The 22,141-nt window shown below is 42.5% G+C and overlaps 1 protein-coding gene across 1 annotated transcript; it reads left to right on the top strand.

Annotated features, from left to right (window-relative positions):
- Positions 1 to 1,752: 1,752 nt before the first annotated feature.
- On the top strand, positions 1,753 to 21,725 carry LOC142589055 (epoxide hydrolase 4-like). The gene is made up of 7 exons (XM_075700843.1): positions 1,753 to 1,829; positions 10,937 to 11,167; positions 12,152 to 12,282; positions 13,496 to 13,608; positions 18,292 to 18,469; positions 18,929 to 19,065; positions 21,229 to 21,725. Exons 4-7 carry the CDS (start codon positions 13,512 to 13,514, stop codon positions 21,645 to 21,647), a joined length of 831 nt encoding a protein of 276 aa, XP_075556958.1. The 5' UTR covers positions 1,753 to 1,829; positions 10,937 to 11,167; positions 12,152 to 12,282; positions 13,496 to 13,511; the 3' UTR covers positions 21,648 to 21,725.
- The last annotated feature ends 416 nt before the right edge of the window (positions 21,726 to 22,141 follow it).

Below are 22,141 nucleotides of genomic sequence, written 5' to 3'. Positions count from 1 at the left end.
ACTGGCGTATATTTTCGGCAAGAACGTCACTGTGAATACATCGACTTTTCGAGCTTTTAAAATGTTTTACACTTGCTTACAGCAATAGTACATCTCTATTTCGCGGTAAAGCTCTAGGCGAACACGTCGCTGCACTGTGGCAAACACTCAGCCCGTTCAAATTTTCGTTAATTCCCTTCATTAGAGTGGCGGTAGTATGGAGATTTATTAGTTTACCCCTACACCCGTCCGTCAAAACGCCCGGCTCGCTTGCGGATACTGGGATGCCGTGCCCACTCTGTGCTGTGACAGAACACTTGCATCGCACGCTGCTTGCACAGCTTTCGCTGGGTATTCACGGAATGGCGGTTAGCGTGGAAGTTGGGGAGGCTTCGCATGCTGACTCCAAAAAAAAACAGAAGTAGACGAGAATACATAAAATCATGATGCAGAGCGAGGGAAGGCGGAGTTTAGCACGATTACGCGGCGGAGGACTTGAAAAGAAAAAGTGACTACGAAAAACGGTAACTCGTAATCGTCTGCTCCTCTCTTAATATGAGACGCTTCCCCTAAATCGTAGCGTTAATGTTTTACTGTACCTGTAACCTACGGGTCTACAAAATTTATCCAAGTCCTTGCACTTGCCCACCCGTAAATCTGCATTTCTGTCGCAGTGAAACACAAGCCACGATGCATCAAAACTTTTGCGTCAGTATGCAATGCTCACGTGACCACGTTACGTCTGCTCAAACACTCCGTTGTACTTATGACGCTAGCATTTTATTCTCGAAAGATAATATTTCATTTGCGTCTACTCTTGGATACATTTTGGTCATTAACCTTACATACCTATAACATCTGCCATTATCTGCATTAACAATGCCGCAAACAATAACGAAAGCTACGCTTACTACCGATACGCATCCAAGTAATGATCCCAAGATTTCTAATTTTTTATTTTTTCCATGGCGTTGCCTCCAATGTGAACATGCTTGAAATTTACACAACATGCGAATTCCTACCATGTGGGCAGGACCGTTCGCAAATTGCGTATACCGTGTGCCATACAGATTCATTTTCAAGAACATTCAGTAAAAATTTTTCTATGTTTTTTGTACGTGTTCTGTGGGCACCACTAAGAAGATATCTTACACCATGAGCCATCGGCACCGTTTAACTTAGCGTGCCTTTCCTTAGTTACAATCCCTATCACTTCGTACCGCAACCCCTTGAGAGCGCACTTTGCCAACCGTTTGTTTCGTAAGCCAGCATACACATTCTATATCCCAGATAGCGGCATCCCCAAATTAAAACTTATCGCCCATTGTATCGCCGAGAATATGTGCACGTGTGTGCTACTGCTAATCCGCATCCGTGTCCGTGTGCGCATCCGTCTCTGTGTGCGCGTGTGAAACATCTGCAGCGCCGGGTAGTGTTTTACTTTATCACGGCGGCAGCAGTCGATAAACATTCCGCCTAGTGCAGTCCTACACGTATTTGAAGAACAATGACGTTGCCAATACATTCTGACAAGGGCTGCTGCAACATAGCCACCTTTTGTGGCCTGATTGTGTCAAGGATCAGATAACTTGACCTCCCTTGATATGGTGCATTTGCCAAGGCGAGTGCAAAAGGCTGTTGCTCTAATTTACCGGACTTCACATTTGTTAGGCGTTATGCAAGCCCTGCGCATTATGAAACGTTAGTCACATTACAATGACAACGCCCACAGCGGTACGTAATAAAAGGTCGTTTCGCCTGTGCTTTAAGTACAACACTGCCCTAATTGACAGGGGTCTTACCCTGTCGTCTCGACTCGCCTTTGACGCCAGTGAAGAAAATATTTCACGGTAAGTGTGACGGCCACTTCAGATGTACATGTGCCTACCAGATCAATTACGACTGCGTAAATTGCAAGTTTGTCCATCCCCAATCTGCACAATCGGTTAAGAGAAAAGCCGTATCCGATAGCTCCGGAATAATTTTTACAAATTGGCGTTTTTTATGTTACACCAAAATCCAAGTGCACAAGCGTTATTAGCCCTCACTCTCATCGAAATTCGGACGCCCCAGCCAGCAATCGAACACGGGACCTCGTACCGAGTGCAAAACGCCATAGCCGCTTAGCCACCAAGCAGGTAAGAGTATGGAGTGCTAGTGATGCATTAGTTTTGCGTTTATTCCAGCTGGTTTTCGGTGAGGTCTTTCGCGTTCAGTTCTGGGCACATGTCATTTTTATGAAATCATGTTTCCTATTATAACACAGTGCACAAGCGTGAGCGATATTTAATGATTGTTACCCACCGACTGCTAAAATATGGCCACCCATAGTGAAGTGCAACTGAATGAGAAAACATAACTGAGAATAAACTCCTAAAAGCAAAGAGGAGAAACCTATCTCCTCTAACGTAAACCTAAAGCTATCACGAAAGAATCAATGTGTATGCGGCCTAAGCCATGTGAATTGAGGCAGTCAAATGACGAGACAATTCATGTGGTACTATAAGCTGTACATATAAGCACGTAACGATTAACACGTATTTGATGCTTGCAATCGATTAGATTTCTCCGTAATTTTCCAATTTGCCAATTACATTCTTTACGTGGCCACGCTCGCTGCATTTCAATTACATTTTTCTTTTCTTATTACGTGTAACCATTTACATTATGGGAGGGAGAGGCTCAATGCGTTGGCGGGCTAGTTGGTGCGAATTCATGAATACTTTGTTTAGCGCAAAACGACAGGCACAAGAAAGACGACCCCTCCCCCCCACCCCCCAGGACAAGGCGCTACTCTCAACTGACATCATTTTATTGCGTCACTCCTTTATAGACCGTTCAAACCAGAGGAACATGTTGGTGGTTCCACCGCATGGTGCTCACTGCGCATGTTCCTCTGGTTTGAGCGGTCTATAAAGGAGTGACGCAATAAAATGATGTCAGTTGAGAGTAGCGCCTTGTCCTGGGGGGAGGGGGGTAGTCTTTCTTGCGCCTGTCGTTTTGCGCTAAACGAAGTATTCATGGACTGAGAGGCTGCAACAAGGGACGCTCAGTTGAGAGCAGGAATTTAGTGGGAGCTGCAGCAGATGGGGGGCGGGGGGAGGGGCAATCTAGCAGCCTATTTGCGCATCTTCAGACTGCCAAAGCCGGGTGCTCAGTATTTGTTTCTCATATTGACTCTTGTTATCCCATGAATTTTTCTAGTAATGGTATTTCTGGATAGTAATGGTCACTTAGGTAGTCAATGCTACTAAACCACAAAAGGACATTCTTTCTTCCTTTTCATGGGCTCAAAATAGATCGTCCTCTGAAAGTCCAACAAAAATAATACCCTGTGCTTGATAGTTAAAAGATCCAGACGCTGAGTAACCACAGTATTGTGTGCGAATTCTGTATGCGGTAAACCATCGCGTTCCACCCCAGTGTCCTCATTGATCCAACTGGTTATTCTGGCGTTTTCCTCCCTTTTCCTCCAACATCACACTTTCATTGTGGCTTCCGATGACTTCACAACAACGGATAGAAACAACCACCAAAGGAATCTTTAAATGCATTTTTTAGTGTACGTAGGTAAGCAATTAATCAAGGGCTGCAGTGGGCAAACAGAAAGCGCGATGCCAGCTCCTTTTTATTGCGTGATTCGTGCAATAATAATGAATACGGAGTAAACTAACGCAGAAGTGGACAATTACTATTGAGTAATTCCTCAATTACCTTGGTGGGGCTGGCACTGGTAACTTCAGTTGATAATAGATTAGAAAGAAGTAATGTAATAGTAATCGGTTACTCTTCTTCCTTTAGGCATTTCAGATGTCAAGTGAGTGGTCATGTTCAACAATTGAGAACAAGTCTCAATAAAACTGTGTATATAATGACTGAACTATACTCCCTGTAGTTTTGACAAGGAGAGCAAGCGTGTACAATACCTGGCAGCGGAAAAGCGCAAAAAGCCAAAGGAAAAGAAGGCGCACACAAAACAGCGCTCTCCTTCTTGTGCTTCGTCAGTTTGTGCAATTTCCCCTTACGACTATCTAACGAATAGCCCAAGCTGTCACGGTCTACACTGTCACTCGCATCCTATGAAGAGTGCGAATGGGTCCAATATCGATGCTGATTTGGCCTGAAGAGGGCAGGCGTAACGCTAGCACTTTGGTACGACGTAACTTTCGTGGAACAGATGTCTGCAGGAGAGCTAGCCAAAAAAGTCCTGCTTTGAGAGGAATGAGCATTCGGACGCGTCAATTCGCCCACGCGTCATGGATACCTTTGTATATATGTATGCATGCATTCACGCATATATGTATGTATCTGTCTATATATATATATATACATAGTTGTGGCTGAGGAAATCACGCTGGCCCCGCAAGGCTGGTCGACCAGCCGAAACGTCAGTGCAATATAATGTTATTCAAAATGCGTCATACTCTCGTTTTCTTCAAATATATATATATATATATATATATATATATATACTCTCAATCATACTCTACCGCCAAATTTAGTTCACCAATTCGCCTATTCCAACAGGCTATTGCAATATTTGCAGCACAGTACGTCAGACGGTGGGCGTTTTACCGCCCACCGTCTGATGATATCAGTGTATACCTCGAATTTATTGAAGAAATGTTACACTACTCAACATTTCATCAGTATAAGAGTCTAATAGGCGGCGACTTTAACATAAACCTTCTCAATGATAATTTGACCTCCCGGCAATCCCTTAACAAACTTTACGCTTGTGGCTAAATAACGTAATTACTACGTCAACACGCGTAACGACAACTTGCCGGTCCATACTAGACTTGTTTATCGTCAGCATAGAAACTGGTGTGAGCGCAGCTGGCACGGTATGCAGCGGCGTAAGTGACCACTGTCCTGTCTTTATTGGTTTTCCTAAAACTACTGAAAATGAAATAACTTGCCAGGATTTCGGTAAGCATAGATGTATGTCTAGCAAAAATATGACCTCATTGCGCACGCGTATGCTGCGGGAAGATTGATCTTCTGTTTACGATAAGCTAGACCCAAATGAGAGCTATCGTGAATTCTTCTCTATATTCACTAGTCATTACAACACATCTTTTTCTTACGTAAGCACCAAAGCTAACAGACAAAAAGAAAACCTGGGTTAGGGCGCGCGCACATGAAAACGATCAAGAAAGAAAGTGGCCTTTTTAAGAAGTTTTTTTCCACACGCGATATTAAGGAATTTGAGGCCTTTAACCCTTACAGAAACAAACTAACTGCCGCGCTGAAAAAGGCAGAGGCCTCCTACTACAACCACATGTTTTCTGAAATCTGTCGACGGCGCCCCAACCAAGTCTGGAAAGCCATCAATCAGGCACTGAACCACAAAGCTGGTCAGAATACTTTAACGGAAATAACCATTAGCAGGAACAAACTTTCCGGTGTGCATTTAGCCGAGCACTTTAGTGAGCACTTTGCTAATGCAGTGCAACCACGGGGAAGCATTGCTCCCCCCCCCCATACTCACATCACTTACCATAATACTGATACAATCTTTCTCGCACCTACAGATGAAGCAGAAAGAGTGTGCATATTTCTTTCTCTAAAACAGTAAAGCTGTCGATGTCGATGGATTTCAGGTAGAGGCGATTAAGCACGTAATTGACCTCCGTGCTCCTCGTCTAGCCTGCGTGTTTAATATGGCCTTTCAGTGTGGCTGTTTCCGAAATCTCATGAAAATCTCAAAAGTTTCTGTTATATTCAAAAATGCAGATATTAATGATGCTAATAATAACAGACCAATTTCTATAATTCCTGTATTCTACAAGCGATTAGAGAAGACAATATTTAGCCGCGTAAATAGCTTCTTTAAGAAACACAACTTACTTTCGGAGTATCAGCATGGTTTTCAACGTGGTAAATCTACACAGACTGCACTGTTAGCTCAAAAGCCACAGCACTTGCTCTAGGCTTGGTTGGCATGCCAAACAACCCTTCCATAGGTCATTATTATAAGCGGAATACGCACACATACATAGATGATATACGCAGGCAGAAACCACGATAGATGATCATCAATGTAAGCGCTAGCTTTCTCGCGGGACCCGCTGCTTATCCGTATACCTACCCGACGTGGTTGCTTAGTGCTTATGGAGCTGAGCTGTTAAGAACGAGGTTACGGTATCGTGTGCCGCTACGGCAGCCGCATTGCGATGAGGGACAAATGCGAACACACCCGTATACTGAGGTTTAGGTGCACGTTAAAGAACCACAGGCTGCCCAAATATTCAGAATCCATCACTACGGAGTACATCGTAAGCAGATAATGCGTTTAGCACGTAAAACCCTAGAATGCATTATCCCCATGCCATCCGCGAATCACCAAGCCTCACGGACACATCTGCAGACACACGGAGCGGTAGCCTCATTAGGAATCACCTCGTAAATGACATCACGAATTAGTATATCTCGCAATCGCAGCACGGCCGTCGAAGCCCTGTAACAACTTTCCCTATTCCTAGTATCCCTACTACTACACATCAAGCGGCCGCACTCACTGCGCTAAAAATAGGCGCTATAAACTTAATATATGCAAAGCTACCTACCCTTTTCCTTCCATGTTCACTATCCGTTTCGTAGCCGCACATCCTAATATTTGTTTCTGTTTCACGTAACGCGACAACATCCGATTGGTGTAAGGAAATTTGAAACGACGAAGTCTGCTTCACCTACGCACATGAAGCAGTTAAATATATACTGCGCAAAATATTTCACCTGCTATCTCTTGGCTATTTCTTGTTACACGTCACATTGTAGGTTCCTGCAATCTGGCTGAATTTTCTGCTCGACATTTGAGGGACTAAAGCACTTTGAAGTCTTCTATTTTAATTCCTACAAGGGAACTCGAACGCGTGTTCACGGTTCTGCTGCACTCGATACTATTGAAACACAGGCACCGTTGAAACCTCTCGAGTTGTCGAAACCCTAGTTGATTTATGGTGTGCGGAGATAAATATCGGCCGCTTTGCTTATAACCATTGTTTAAGCTTGCGTAAGATAATTAAGTGCAAGTTTTATGCGGTATATTGCTTTTTGTGTATAGATATTCTCAAGAAACGCGTCACCTGTGAAAAAAACTGCATCCAGTGCCACTATTGTTTTCCAACGACCTAATACATTGAAGTTAAAAAAATCAAAATACCCACATTTTAGCTATTGGCAAATTTATTGAAAAGCATAAGCAATCGCAGCAGGCGACATATATCATTCGTTGCTGCACTTCCTTCTTCAATTTGCAAGGGTGATAAGGCGTGCAGGTGGAACAACCCACTGCACAACGTGAACAGGACCATAGTGCACACAGCTTCTTAGAAAGCGGCTTCATGATGTAAAGCCGGGCTGAAGAAACGTTATACCCTTTATCGCCTCGCTGCTGAGCGAGCCACGTGCATGTGACATTCCTTACCATACAATGTGATAAACTACGCCAGCCGACAAAGCGACTCACCGCCCGAAGTGCCCCTTGCCAGCACCGGTCAGTTCGGTCCTTTTCTCGGCAACAAAAGCACCGTTGCTTGTAGTTAATTTAAGCAATCTCTCCTTGGTGGCGTGACAGTGCTCTACAGCCATGGCTAACACTATCCTGCGCCCCACGTTACGAAACTATTTTTGCTCTAATTGTTTTCTAAACTGGGGTGTTTCAGTTGTCATCGACTCTTACTGTATCATATATTCAGTTCTTGCAAACCATGTACTTCTTCATTCATACATTTATTTTACTGTGCTCATTTCACTCACATGGAGCATCATTTCAGTCACTTGGAGCACTGACAAAAATATAACGCCAGCTATGTCTTTAGGCAAAAATTGCGGTGGCGAGCCTACATATCCCATGTTCTGGTGCTTTTATGTTTTACGTCTTATTTGGGCGTTTATATGTCAAGAGTTCCACACTTCACCTGTTGGCCTATACGACATCCCTTAGGTAAAATTTTCATGAGAGCATCTTGGGCTCAGATGCGTGAAACGAGTGAGAATAATTTCCGCATGTTTTTTGTACTCATCACGACGAAACGGTGAATTATCTTGCGAGAAATTGAAGTCAGAGAATGAGCGCCTGAGAGCTTTTAATCAAGCTCTGCAATCGCAGAATGAAACCGAGACAGCAAACGTGTTCATAGTTGAGCAGTACTCTTGGCTAAATTATGCTGAATTGAAGAATAACCCATATAATTATAAAAGCTGTAGGGACGAAAGGTGTATGTCTCATCATGGATAGCGATATTGATGTCGTTGACCGAGTTCCAGGGAAGCTTGCAAAGGCTGAGAAAACTATCATTGCAAGCTATTGCTCACGAACTAAGAATGAAGATTTCGTCACTAAGACACGAAAAGCTGGACTGAACACTAATGACCTCGGCTTTGGTGGATCTAAAATTCGCCCTTTTTATGTCAACGACCACCTGATGCTGAAAAAAAATGATGTTCCCTAAAGCGTTGAAGCTAAAGCGGCAACATGGCTGGATGTTTCTGTGGACGGATAACTGCCGCATCAAGGTGAGAGAGTCGGTTGACAGTCCTGTATTGCGCATCGCAAAGGACACAGACCTGTCTGTATTTAGCCAGACGACATATTTAGTCTCTGCCAATCAGCTATTGCAAGTTAACCTTCACAACACTTTAATATGTATTACTCAACAAAACTTCGTCACCGCTTTTTTGAAAGCACAGGTTTATCGGCTATCCACTTTAACGAACGCAGTCTAAAAAATCATTATGATGGCACTTATGCTTACCTGGCATCCTATGACTACCACTTTTCCTTCATCTGTATGTCTGGAAAATGGCTGTTATCTCGCAATAAAAAACTGATTCCTACAACACTACGCACCTGATTACTGTCAGCCACAATTTAAAAGGTATTGTAGAACTGCTATCGTTGTATCATCTTGCATAAGATAAAAACGCCCAAACGACCTCCACTTCTCCGCTGACAACACTAAATCTATTTGGATTGCAATTGATGTCTAACATACACAATCTGTAACAGAGTGGATAACTGGGCAGTCGGTTTGCGTGCATCTTGAAACTCTAGAATCACCTCGTCCTGTCCGCTATCTTCGTTCTCGTCTTCGTGCGCTTTTACGGTTTCAAGTTAAGCAATCTGGGGCTGAAATAGCTATCCTAGCTTGCATATATCGCTCACCATCATCTTCTGTCTCTTACTCCTGCTCTGCGCTATACGAAACCCTACACAAGATACCTGGCGAAAGAAAAAAACGTTTTTACTGTCGGGGATATAAACGTGAACCTTCTGGATGAAGCTAAACATATTACGGTTGAATACTCAAACTGTTTTGATGGCTTCTGTAATCAGCATCTGTTTACCCTGCCAACAAGATGCATCAGAGGTGGCTAAAATACGCTAATTGACCAAGATTTACCTTACTAAATATCTTGCGATGAGTGTCGTTTAATGCCACTTGTCAATACAAGTTACGATCCCATATTTCGTCGCTTGTGATTTGCATCACCACGAGCTCAGCGTCCTTTCTATAGGTACTTGTTTACGAAAGTTCAATTCATAGATTCAAACTCCTCATTTGACTAGTCGACGATAAAGCTGCAATGAAATGCAGAGCTAGCTTTTGTGACTTTTTAATCCGTAATACAGCAATGTGTCCATGATGCAAACACTTTTGTTAAGTGTACTAAGATGTTTCCTGCGCCACATAACCAATGCCTCACACACAGTTTGCTAGTGCGCATGCGGAAGAAAGGCAATATGTAGAACAAAAGCTAAACCTTGCCCATTTAACTTCACATTGCAGAATTGACATTCTTGCTACAAAATATGCTAAACAAATTGCTGAAAGATGGCAAAAGGAGGTACTGCGAAATGAAAATAATGAAGCTGGAAGTATTACTATACAGCTAAGTCTCTTAAACTCATTTTTGAACAAGAACTGGCGAATAAGTCAGATTTGCAACCCTAGGGCTACTTTCCACAATCCATTAGACATTGAAAATGAGTTTAACAATTTATTTCTGTTAATAGTAAGCGCCTTCCTAGCAGCCCTGTAACAGCAGCCCAGACACGACCGCAATCATTTTTTGTTAGTGCATTCAGGATAAAATACACAATGTTATACAACAAATAAAGGCAAAGAGTGCTGATCTTTAGTCAGTACATCCTAAATATTTTACTAATATCGCTGCTCACCCATTTTTATGCGTAACAACCTTGTATTTAAACATGGTATATTTCCATATAAACTTAAGAAAAAGCCGAAATTGTTTCTGTACTTAAATATGCCGATAGGGGGTGGATTTCTAACTATCGCCCTATTGCTGTGCTTTCCGTATTCAGCAAAATTGAAAGAAATGTTTTGTAAGGCGTGTAACTTATTATTTAGCAAAATTTGACCTTGTTTACACTAGACAGTTTGGCTACCATGCAGGCTACTCTACTGATCTTGCGCTTCTTTCATTCACTGATCGAATTAAGGACTACACGGGCGAAGGTAAATCTACAGCAGCAATGTGTATTGACCCCACACAAAAGTGTTTGGTTCAATTCTTTACAGTGTATTATTCCTTAATTAAATGCAATCGGTGAAGTAGAACTGGCGCTGGCTTTTGTTCACGATTATTTAAGTAGCTGACAACCAGGCTGTAAGCATTTCTAAACAGCTTATAATTCTTTATTATAAATGTAATAATTTAGCACTAGTTATAAATAGCTGTTATAATTCGTGCTGTTGAATTTCTGTTTGGCGTCCTTGTTGGCGTTGCTCTCTTCGCTGCTCGCGTGTATTGCACGTAGCACAAGAACAACGGAAGTTTAAATAATGAAACTAATAGAAAGAAGCAGCGAAGATGTATTTTGCACACACACGGACGTCATAACTGCGATCAGATCAGAGATTGAGACGAGTCTTTGGTACAGCTTGACATCCAGTGAATTTGCACGCTATTTTTTTCGTTACAGAGAGTGTCTATAAGCAAAGCCACCTGAAGAACTGCCATCGAAATGGCACTCACCATTTTCGGCCAAGCGCTGTTCTTCGCCATAGCAACCGCTATGGGCCTCTGGATGCAGGGATACGTTAAGATGCAGATCGCTGTGCACGGTCCCTCTGTTCTCGTTCCCGCCAACAGAACGGAACCGGCAGAGTTCTACAGCGAGAAGTTCGGAAAGCACGCATATTTGACGGCAAACGTACGTACACTGTCCTTGAGAGCATTGCCGGTGAATATAAGCCTATTGAATGCACTGGGTGTCGATAATGACCAGAATTGAGATTTGAGTAATGTTTGGTGGCGCGTATATCAGTGACGGATTCTTTTTAGTTTTGTTACTTCTGAGTCAAAGAGGTACATGACAGAGTGCTCGTCATCAGCAAGCGAAGGTCAAACGTCTCCGAACAAGGATCGTATATGAAGAGTAAAAAGTTTTTCTCGGATAAAATATGCTAGCCTTCTGGACTTAGTTTTCACTGAAAATTAGGCAAACAAAGTGGTGTGAGTCGGAGAGAAATATTCGACCAACAGCCCGCACAAATAAATATAACCTTTCATACTGTTATCTGCTGGACAAGTTGGTGCTACATTCTTCGTAACTGTGGTACAACACTTAACGCGCCGGAATAATCACCAAGGGAGAGTTCAGAAAGCTATTGACACACAGCAAGTGCTTGTCACTTGCGATGCATGTTATGGAACCAAATAAATATGAGAAAAAAATATAACCGCGACAAGAAAGCGATAAAATATATTCCGAGACAACAATTACGATATTGCAACAGATGGTATTTTCTTCATTGACTTACAGATCTTTGTAGAGGGAGGGAAATCCGGAAGGAAAATCGTTCAGTTACGTAAGAAGTTCAGAGAATCAAACATCGCCACTCTTGTAACGTCGAGATTATTTAGGTTATTTCGCTTAACACAGAGCTGTCCGGCGGTATGAGGTCAGGTGCTTCAGAACAACAACGTGGAAGTACCTTCGCCTGACGCTTACGATTTCTAAATATTGTTCAATCTTAACATTTAAATTCCTGCAAGCAATATATATTTTCTTAGAGTGGGTAATGACGCCAGAATGATCATTGCAAGACACTGTATCCGAAGATATACTTGAACTAGTCTATATGCCCATTAAGAGCATTGTTGGTATATTTTGCCTTCTCTCTTCTCTTTTTAGAACATTACATTCCACTATGTGACCAAGGGCTGCGATGTTGAAAACCGTACAATGCTGTTGTTCTTGCACGGTTTCCTGGACTTCTAGTTCATCTGGAACAGACAGATACCAGAGCTCAGCAACGAATTCTGGTACTTACGACGTCTCTGCCTTTCCTTCCTTTCCCGAAAAAGAAAGACACGACAAATAAAAAAATAATCCATCAAATGAAAAATGACTAGGCCCGTCCCGTGTTTTAGATAATACAGGAGTATCCTGATAACGAGAGCTTTAGCAAACGTTTAGTAACAATTGACAGAATGTTTCGTTTTCCTTTCTTCAAGCTTAGGTCGGCCTTGTCCTTCCCAAGAGCTGTTCCTTATGTATCATTTACGCAACGTCTAAATGTACGTGCAATCCCTGTGCAAGTATGTTAATGGAGGAGGTATTGTAAATTTTCAGGATCGCTGCATGCGAAATGGATTACTTTTCCCTTAAATTAACACATCGCTGCCCTAGCAGCCTACATTATTATAAACATTCTTGCCTGTTTCAGCCAACACACTGAATTTTTGAAAATTGCCTTTGTCAGGTTACACAATTCTAGATCGGCAGCTGGTCCCAGTCGATGAGGTGCACATTACCTGCAGAAAAAGTTGAATTACATAATCAAGGACTTTCCAAAAATTCACTAATTCTGTTTTACCTGATTACGCTTTGCGTCATGCTGCAAGTTATAAATTCTAGCAGGAGAGATTGCAAGCCATATCCTCTTGAAGATAATTGTGTGGATAGCGCCACTTGAGAGATATGCGTCGTCAAACTTGCAGCAAGAATGCGCTGTAATACCACTTACTATCCTAATAAAACATCGTTTTTTGCATGGAAGCTAAATGTAGCCGGAACGTCAATGCGTGTCTCCACAAAAGTCGGGAATAATTATCTCTAAATTCGTTTCATCCTGAGAATTTGTTACATGCGGATTCACCCTGCGAACACACACGTCTGGTATTCGTAAATTTCAATATATTTCATAAGGTAATTAATTGGAAAGTTAGATTTTTATTTACTTATTACCTGGCCTCTTGGAGTAGGTCAGGTCAGCAACTAGATTGGTTCAACGTAACATATGCCATTTAAAGAAAATTGAAATTTCGCTGGTACACTCGGTGTTGCGTAGGAAATCAAACTTTCTGGGACATCCCTCTCACGAGTTAAAGCAAATATTGAAGCCTGAAACGTTCTTTGTCACTTTCACGCTTCGCAGATTTTGTCGACGTTGCTCTATTATCCCCGTTACTGCTGATAATCTGAATGAACATTTTCTTACCAAAATTGCTGACATGATTTGCACCTTTCCTGCAGTGTTGTGGCCCCGGACATGCGTGGTTACGGTGACACCACACGACCGAGCGACACCGCCGAATATCTCATGCCGAAACTAATCGGAGACGTAAAAGGACTTCTGGACAAACTGAGTAAGTGTAGTATTTTTTTTTTGCAATGAGTGTTCAGCGACACATTAGGCATGTGCTATGAAGCGGGCCGTAAGTGTTCAACAAAGTGTAACAAATAAACGTGTACTAGTACATACCAGTTGTCTTAACGGGACACTAAAGTGAAACATGATTTCTTCTGCATCAGTAAATTACCGTTCTACAACACCAAAAACAAGACTCTTACAACTATAAGACGTTCGGTAAGCCAGAAAAAGCGGAAGAACGAAATACGGGTGGCGACGCCTACATAAGTTCCCGCACCTGGGGGCTGTGACGTCTTGTATTTTGATGGCATCTTGTAGAGCCTGCTATTTATATATATCGGTACAGATTGACTACATTGTGTTCTAAAGGAACGAAATATTAAACATGGCAAGTTTCGGGAACCTTTATCCAGCCAACGCGGCCCAAATGCGAAAACATACTTTGGAATCCCTGACGTCACGCTGACGTACCGGCGCTTGGGTTTCAGCGTGAAATTCAAATACTGATACTTGTACATTCATTTTTTCATCTAATAATCAAACTATTAATTTGAAATGACTGCCTGCAGGGTTCTCAAACAATGCTTCATTAATATAAATTGATTTATTGTTTCGCTTTAGTGTCCCTTTAATGCATCTGCCCAAAACCCTCATCAGTAGGTGATCACTATCATGCAAAGGGTGCCAATGTATCTGCTTGTGATAATCGCGCAGAGATGAATGGGTAAGACAAGAACCTTGGTAAAATTCTTTGCACTCTGGATGCTGTTAACGCCGATTGCCGCATATTTATTGCGAGACCTTTAGTACCATCTTGTATTGCTTCTGCAACGCTAAATTCTTCGTGCATTTCGCCAAGTATAGCGCAGCAAACGCGGACACTAAAATGCGGCATATCTCCGAAACAAACAGGCCGGCAACATTGCAGGGCCACACGAAAACGCGTCATAATTATTATTCACTGTACAGTTAAGGGAAGCATAGTCACCGAAGTCATTCGGATATCTTGCAGCCTTTAATGCTACATTACTTTTCTTCAGCACACATTCTTCTTTCACATCTCAGGTGGAACAGAACACACACTGCTTCAGTATAGTGCGAGTGGTATTTCATATAGACATCCATGGAGAAACTGGGCATTCTAGAAATTTGTTTTTTTTTTTGCTGTAACGTGGCTGAGAAACACGATAGATTTGAGACTGGTGTGGGTGTTTTCTCAGATACAAAGCGCACGTAGCTCACCTTGATATCAGAGCGCTATCATTGCGAGGCTAGATCCGACTGTTAGCGTCACAAGCCCTAATCTATGGTAGTATTATAGCCGGAGAGAATCAGGACTCCAGACATTACAATAAAAACTCCGAGAGCCCAAGAAAAGGGATAATAACATTCATAGTCGGCGGTGTAGTAACCATACTTGCAGCTCCATGCACCCTTTCAAGGCTGTCGCTGAAAAGGATTACGCTACTGTTTCCACATATTGTTCCTTGAAAACATTCTTACCTGCTCACAATAGAGAGAGAGCCGCGGAAGAAATTCCTGGGCTCCGAACGCACTAGATCGACGGGAGGCACCGACGAATTATGACGAAAGAGAGTCTTCTGTTACGGCTTGTAGCCTCCAGCTATTCACGCTGATTTTCTGGTAGCTTAAGAAAACGTCTACAAGGGAGGCCCCGTAGTGTGCTGACGTGGTAAGAAGCGGAATTTTAAAGCGCTACACAGGAAACAACATTAACGCCGACCAAAATGACAGCACCTTTTTGAAATGTGTTGTGACGTGAAATTATCCTACCTGCAATGATGTACGAGACAGAACGAATGATCATGCCGTTATCCCGTGCACTGCTCTAGTGCTTCTTGCCTGATCTTAAAGACAATGAAGAACGAGAACAGCACATGGTGTGCTACTGTGTCGTTTTCTCATCGTTCTTCATGTATGCAGAACATCAAATATAGTGCAACGCTTGTAAAAATTAGATACTCGGTTCTTAATATGAGGCATATTTGTATTGGGAGATATAATACGAGCACCAAAATTGAACACAACAAGCGCATTGAATTGAAGGCAACAAGAACCGAAATTCAGCCGCCACGGTCTGTATAAAACGGGAACTGGATCACAACTGCGCTTTATTCCATAATATATTAGTGGGAGTTCGTATTGGAGCTCAATGGTTTTGAATTTATTGAAAGCACTTCGTGCATGTAAACGGCATGTCAGTGGAAACTAATATATGCGCTAATTACATCAGCGTATTCATAGGAATACTGGAATCAGGGTTTCCTAAATCTGCTCGTTATACTCATCGTTTTACAAAATGTTCACAAACCACACGCTTCTAATCTGGTTCCACGATGAGGAACAGTCTCTGAAGTTCTTTTCTCAGTTCAAGTCAGTCCACCCAACCATCGCGTTTTCCTCTAATGTTAGGCTGCCGCAATAACCTTTTTGGATGTTAGCATGAGTGTGCACAAAAACAAACGTATCACATCAGTTCACAGAAATTCAAGCGATAATCGCCAACACTTCTACAAACAGCAATTGTTACATTACAAACAGCCAGCGCGTACAGCCAAGCTCTGCGTTTTAGGCGGATATGCACTAAAGAAGAGGACTTTGCATCGAACTATGAAGAAGGCGGTAACAACTTAATACACCAGCGTTATTCTACCTCTTTTTATAGCGACGCGATTGAAAAATTGGCCCCGTTGTCATGCGCTCCTCGAAAGCAAACCAACTTCCCCCGATTTGCAGAATAACCTCATGGTGAAGAATTGAGCGTTACCAGCTAACATAAATCGTTTCCTCCAGGAACAACATACCAGACTCTTACAGAGCGATCAAATGCTTCAAATTGCCCTTGAACCTCTGCGGCCTGTTTACAGAGGTGTCACAAACCTCACACATGTTGTCACGTCTTCCAAAACTAACTCAGCTAACTTCAAGAACTGCCACAATATGGAAATCTTCGATGCAAATTCTGCGCGAAGATGGGTATCACTAACATTGAGAAAAGCAACGTGTCTTCATATTATTAAAAAATCTAAGCCCATTCCAAATGCAACCCTTGTTACCTAGTATATCTCCTTGAATACATCATTTTCCGCACACAACATATCGGACAGACGGAAACCCCTTTGAGGCCACGCCTAATTAATGACATATCACATGTACAATCTACACCTGAGCTCCTTATAACCTAACATGTGAACACACATGGCTACCATTTGCAAAACAATAAGAGGCCACTACTTTAAAATGAGGATTCTACATGTACTATAACAGAGAGCTTGCGACTCACTTCGAACACATAAGTTCAGCACACTTTCAAGAGGAATTACTGAAAGCAGAGACAGGCTGTCATGCGTACCCAACTACCGAGTGACTTGTTTACAAGTGCCCCTACATGTTTGGGGCAGCAATGAATATATTTCCTCTGCTTTATGCATTTACAAGTTGTTATTTATTCTCGCCTAGCATGTTTAAGAAGCTATATGCATATTCCCGCAGCTTTCGTTCGAAATTCTCCCCACCTCTTTCTCTAATATTGGTCCTTATTATTTTAAATTCTCACATATTTCCTTATTGTTTTCATAGGCTACCTGTATTTTTGAATTCTGTGTTTATGATTTCAGACGCTACTACGCTTCTATTCATTTGCGTTAATGTGCGGGTCTTGATATTAGTGACGCCACTGAATGTTCGCGCGTTTTTATTCATGAAGCCGTACGTTTCTTCTTTTTTTCTTTTATTGGATATGCTCCAGTCTTGCACACAAAATGTAAAAGTCGAAGTCAGGGTGCTTCCAATGGCACTTTTGATAAAGGTTCCACCGCGACCGAAACATTAAAATGGAGTTTGTGCTTGCTTTTCTATGTGCGTCTGCAGTTATCTTACTTTAATCGACACCGAATCGGAATAAACACTTGCATCACATTTATATATATATATATATATATATATATAGAAATGTTACAGGAGCGCGAAATGCGTACGTATAGACAGACGCACGCAGACAGAAGAGAATGAACTTTGAGATGAACGGACGAGGAGCCGAGTGGCGGTGGCAGCGGAATTGGATCTTACATGTATATATATATATATATATATATATATATATATATATATATATATATATATATATATATATATATATAGTTTTGGTTTGTGGAGACTGGGAACTTTAATTGCGCGAGAACGTCCTGTCGCACACTGTCGGCGCACCCGGGAATAGGGAACGCAGCCCTCTCTTATTTGACAAAGCCTGCGCGCACTCTCGAGCAAATCGTCTTTGTCGTCACCATCGGGTCTCAATTGAGACAGTGGTGCGGCAATAAATACATCATAAAGAACGTTCCTGCGTAATTTAGCCCAGTGCATTTTAATGCGTCTGAAACCATGGCTAACTGATGTTGCCAGGCACCTTCATCATTTTTTGTGATCCTTGATTCAATGACGGAGCGATGTCGCGAAGACAAGCTTCTTGAGAGCCGCTGAGGGGAAACATTAGTGTTTTATCATACCTTTCCCACCTGTTTGCCTTGTACAATATTTCCTACCTAAATTGAGTGATTACGGCTTTTTGGTTTTTATGCCACGCGCTTTTCCCGCCGTGGATGACTGGAGTACTTGTGAAAATACTAAGCAAATACTACATTTCCTTTCTCACGTTCAGACCCCGACCACAAGCGAGAAGTTGTGCTCGTGGGCCACGACTGGGGCGGCATGATCAGCATGTGCTTCGCTACTTTGCACGAGAAAATGATCGACAAGATGGTGCTCATCAACAGCATGCATCCCAAGGCCTTCATTAAGCAGCTTTTCCGCAGCCCTACGCAAATGAGGATGTCATGGTGAGGCTTCTAGCCGCTCTGAAGGAGAGTGATGATTGTAAGCCTCTGTGTTAAAAGGTCTTTAAAAAATATATGTTTCACTGAACATATTTTTTTTTATTATCAACACTTCAACTCCTAATAAAAGAGTCAGGAAATGTGCACAGAAAGATATCGCTCGCTACAATATTTAGAACCAGACAAAATTCGAAGAAAAGAGCATTGTATTGGAAAGGCGCGAACTCCTCTCGCACAGATAAAAACAAAATTATAGAGCTACCTCAAATCTTTATCGTAAGTTTTCATTATCGTAAGTTTTCAAGAACATTTTCATTTTGTCGTTTATTTTTAGCCATTAGCAGATTGTCGTCGGCCGCAGTGTGGAATCCATTTGCAGAAGTGTTACTGAGACAGTTTCTTCGCAATACGCGCATCAACAACATGTTTGTCCCCTCAGATATGTACGTTGTCTTTGCGCAGGTACCAGCTTCCGTTCCGACGCCCTGTAGTGCCAGAGCAGTACCTGATCCTGAAAGACTTTGCCTTCTTTGACATGGTACACAAGGGCTTCACGAAGGAGGAGGAATACGCCCACAAGTACACCTACTCCAAACCTGGTATGCCTCCTCTCAGTTATTAAGCTTTCACGTCTCAGATTGGCATATTGACCTATAACACAAAAGTGGAAATTCTGGATGGAAATGGGTGGCGTAGTTAAAACGCTAGAGGAAGTACTGATGACATATTTGAGCGCACTGCAGTAGTTCAATTACAAGGGTATTTAGAAGGCACGCAGAAAATGAAAGAAAAAAAGCAATCGACCATTCTGCCTTATACAAAATAAGCAAAGGACAAGTGGACTAGAACTAGATACCTGGTTCTCTATACCTTAACAACATACACATTCGGAAATACAGCCTCACTGGCACGTGATTACAGCAAAGTTGGCTAATAAAATAGAATACGCTGTGATTCCAAATCAATATTCATGACTCACGGATCGAATTGACCCGCCGCTAAAGCGCGAGCTGAATTTCAATATTAGTTCAATACTAAAAAATAATACACAATCAACGAAAAAAATATTCCGTCAGTGATCACGGCTCAAAATATCCAGAGTGAAACGTAGAATTACGTTCAGAAATAGGTGACGTCACGCAGCCAAACCTGACACGCCAAGATATCGTGAGAGAAAAATGTCGGCTGAAAAAATTTCCCCATTTTTACCCCAACCGAACAACTTACCCTTACAGCAGATTAATGCACTGATTAACGGCACTGATTTCGGCACAGCTCAAGAGGGCTGATTTCTGGGCCTAGCATTCGCTTTTGCCTCCTAAACATTGCTCTCAACCTTCGTTGATATGCATCTCCACACATCTAAAATAAACCGTGGTCATGCAAGCCTACTTATTAAGTTCCGTGCTGCAATTAGGAGAGAATGTTTGTTTATATATGTATCATGATAGTAATAATAATAATAATAATAATAATAATCATCCTGGCTACGCCCACTGCAGGGCAAAGGCCTCTCCCATATTTCTCCAACTACCCCGGTCATGCGCTAATTCTGGCCATGTTGTCCTTGAAAACAACTTAATCTCATCCGTCCACCAAACTTTCTGCCGCTCACTGCAACGCTTCCATTCCCTTGGAATCCAGTCCGTAGCCCACCGGTTATCTTTGCTCCTCACGAAACGCCCTGCCTATGGCCTCCATTTCTTCTTCTTGATTTCAATTAAGATGTCATTAACTCACGTTTATTCCCTCACCCAATCTGCCGTCTTTTATCCCCCTTAAAGTTACACCCACAATTCTTCTTTCCATAGCTCATTGCGTCGTCCTCAATTTAAGTAGAACCCTTTTCTTAAGCCTCCAAGTTTCTGCCCCGTAGGTGAGTACTGGTAAGACACAGCTGTTATACACTTTTCTCTTGAGGGATAATGGCAACCTGCTGTTCATGATCTGAGAATACCTGCCAAACGCACCCCAGCCCATTATTATGTTCTTGATTATTTGAGCCTCATGATCCGGGTCCGCTGACTCTACCTTCCCTAAGCAGACGTATTCCCTTACCACTTCCAGTGCCTTCCTACCTATTGTAAGCTGATGTTCTCTTCCGAGACTGTTAAACATTACTTTATTGTTTTGCAGATTAATTTTAAACCCACCTTTCTGCTTTGCCTCTCCAGGTCAGTGAGCATGCATTGCAATTGGTCCCCTCTGTTACTAAGCAAGGCAATATCGTGAGCGAATCGCAAATTACTAAGGCATTCTATTCTCCATTAACTCTTATTCCCAGTTCTTCCCAATCCAGGTCCCTGAATACCTCCTGTAAACACGCTGTGAATAGCATTGGACACATCGTACATCGCTGCCTGACGCCCTTCTTTATTGGGATTTTGTTTCTTTCTTTATGGAGGACTACAGCGGCTGTGGAGCCGCTATAGATATCTTTCAGTATTTCTATATACGGCTCGTCTACACCCTGATTCCGTAATGCCTCCATGACTGCTGAGGTTTCGCCTGAATCAAACGCTTTTTCGTAATCAATGAAAGCTATATATAAGGGTTGGTTATATTCCGCACATTTCTCTATCACCTGATTGATCGTGTGAATAGGGTCGATTGCTGAGCAGCCTTTACTTATATCCTGCCTGGTGTACGTATGGTATACGTATAATCCTGCCTGGTAGATGTACATGTGTATGCATATGATCCACGCAATGAAAAGTTCCTTTCTGAGGGGCTCTAAATTTTAACATTTCTTCTTCCCGCAGGAGCACTGACCGGTACCATCAACTACTACCGCGCCTTCAACAACGACAGTGACCAGTTGAACAAGATACCGTACCGCAAAATCAACGTCACTACACTCATGCTTTGGGGCAAGAAAGATGAGTTTATTACCGAGCCCGTCGCCAAATACAACCAGGAGTGGTTGTCGAATTCGCTGGTGGTCTACTACGAGGGAGCTGGTCACTTTGCCCAGCGGGAATGCCCCGAGCATGTGACCGAGCGCATCCGCGAATTCGCTAGCACGGGCAACGTGAATGTGGCCGAGGACACACGTTGGTCGCGGTGGCAGTCGGCTAAACCTCCATGCAGCGAGTCCAAGGTAGCAGGTGCTGGGTGGACACCCCAGGGTCTTCCTTTCGTTCCTGATGGTGCGGAGCTTCCCGAGGCTATGAGAGGATAGACGACTTCAGTCTCGGCGACTTTACTGTGTGCAGTCGTCAGAAACTAAAGCTTTGAATAAAGGCGCTAAAACACAAAGGCTTCGGATATTACAAAATGAGCCTATCGCCCTCCACTAATTGCTGTGCATGTTATGGAATATCAGTACTCCCTGCAGCAGAAAAGAGAGAAAATACGAGACACACAGCTTTTTCTTACTGGTAATAACGGGCATTATGGTAACGGTTGCTTTCAATGCTATGCGGCAGCTAAAACAACAGACTTCACAATTATGAACTACAGGGCAACAACTATTTGTACAGTAATGGCTCTTTATCTGAATACGTCATCCTTATGTGGCACAGTAAGTGCGCTAGCAACGCAATTAAACACTTTATGTCGGCAGGTCGTGGCTAAGCACCAATAAATGTAAATATTTGCGCTATTAAAGCACAGTTCACAAAAATATGGTAAGTCAGTTCTCATTCTCGATGACGAGTGTCAAGACAAAACACA

Source organism: Dermacentor variabilis, chromosome 7 (genome assembly GCF_050947875.1).
Source record: "Dermacentor variabilis isolate Ectoservices chromosome 7, ASM5094787v1, whole genome shotgun sequence".
Taxonomy (NCBI): Eukaryota; Metazoa; Arthropoda; class Arachnida; order Ixodida; family Ixodidae; genus Dermacentor; species Dermacentor variabilis.
This window is presented reverse-complemented; position numbering and strand designations above follow the sequence as displayed.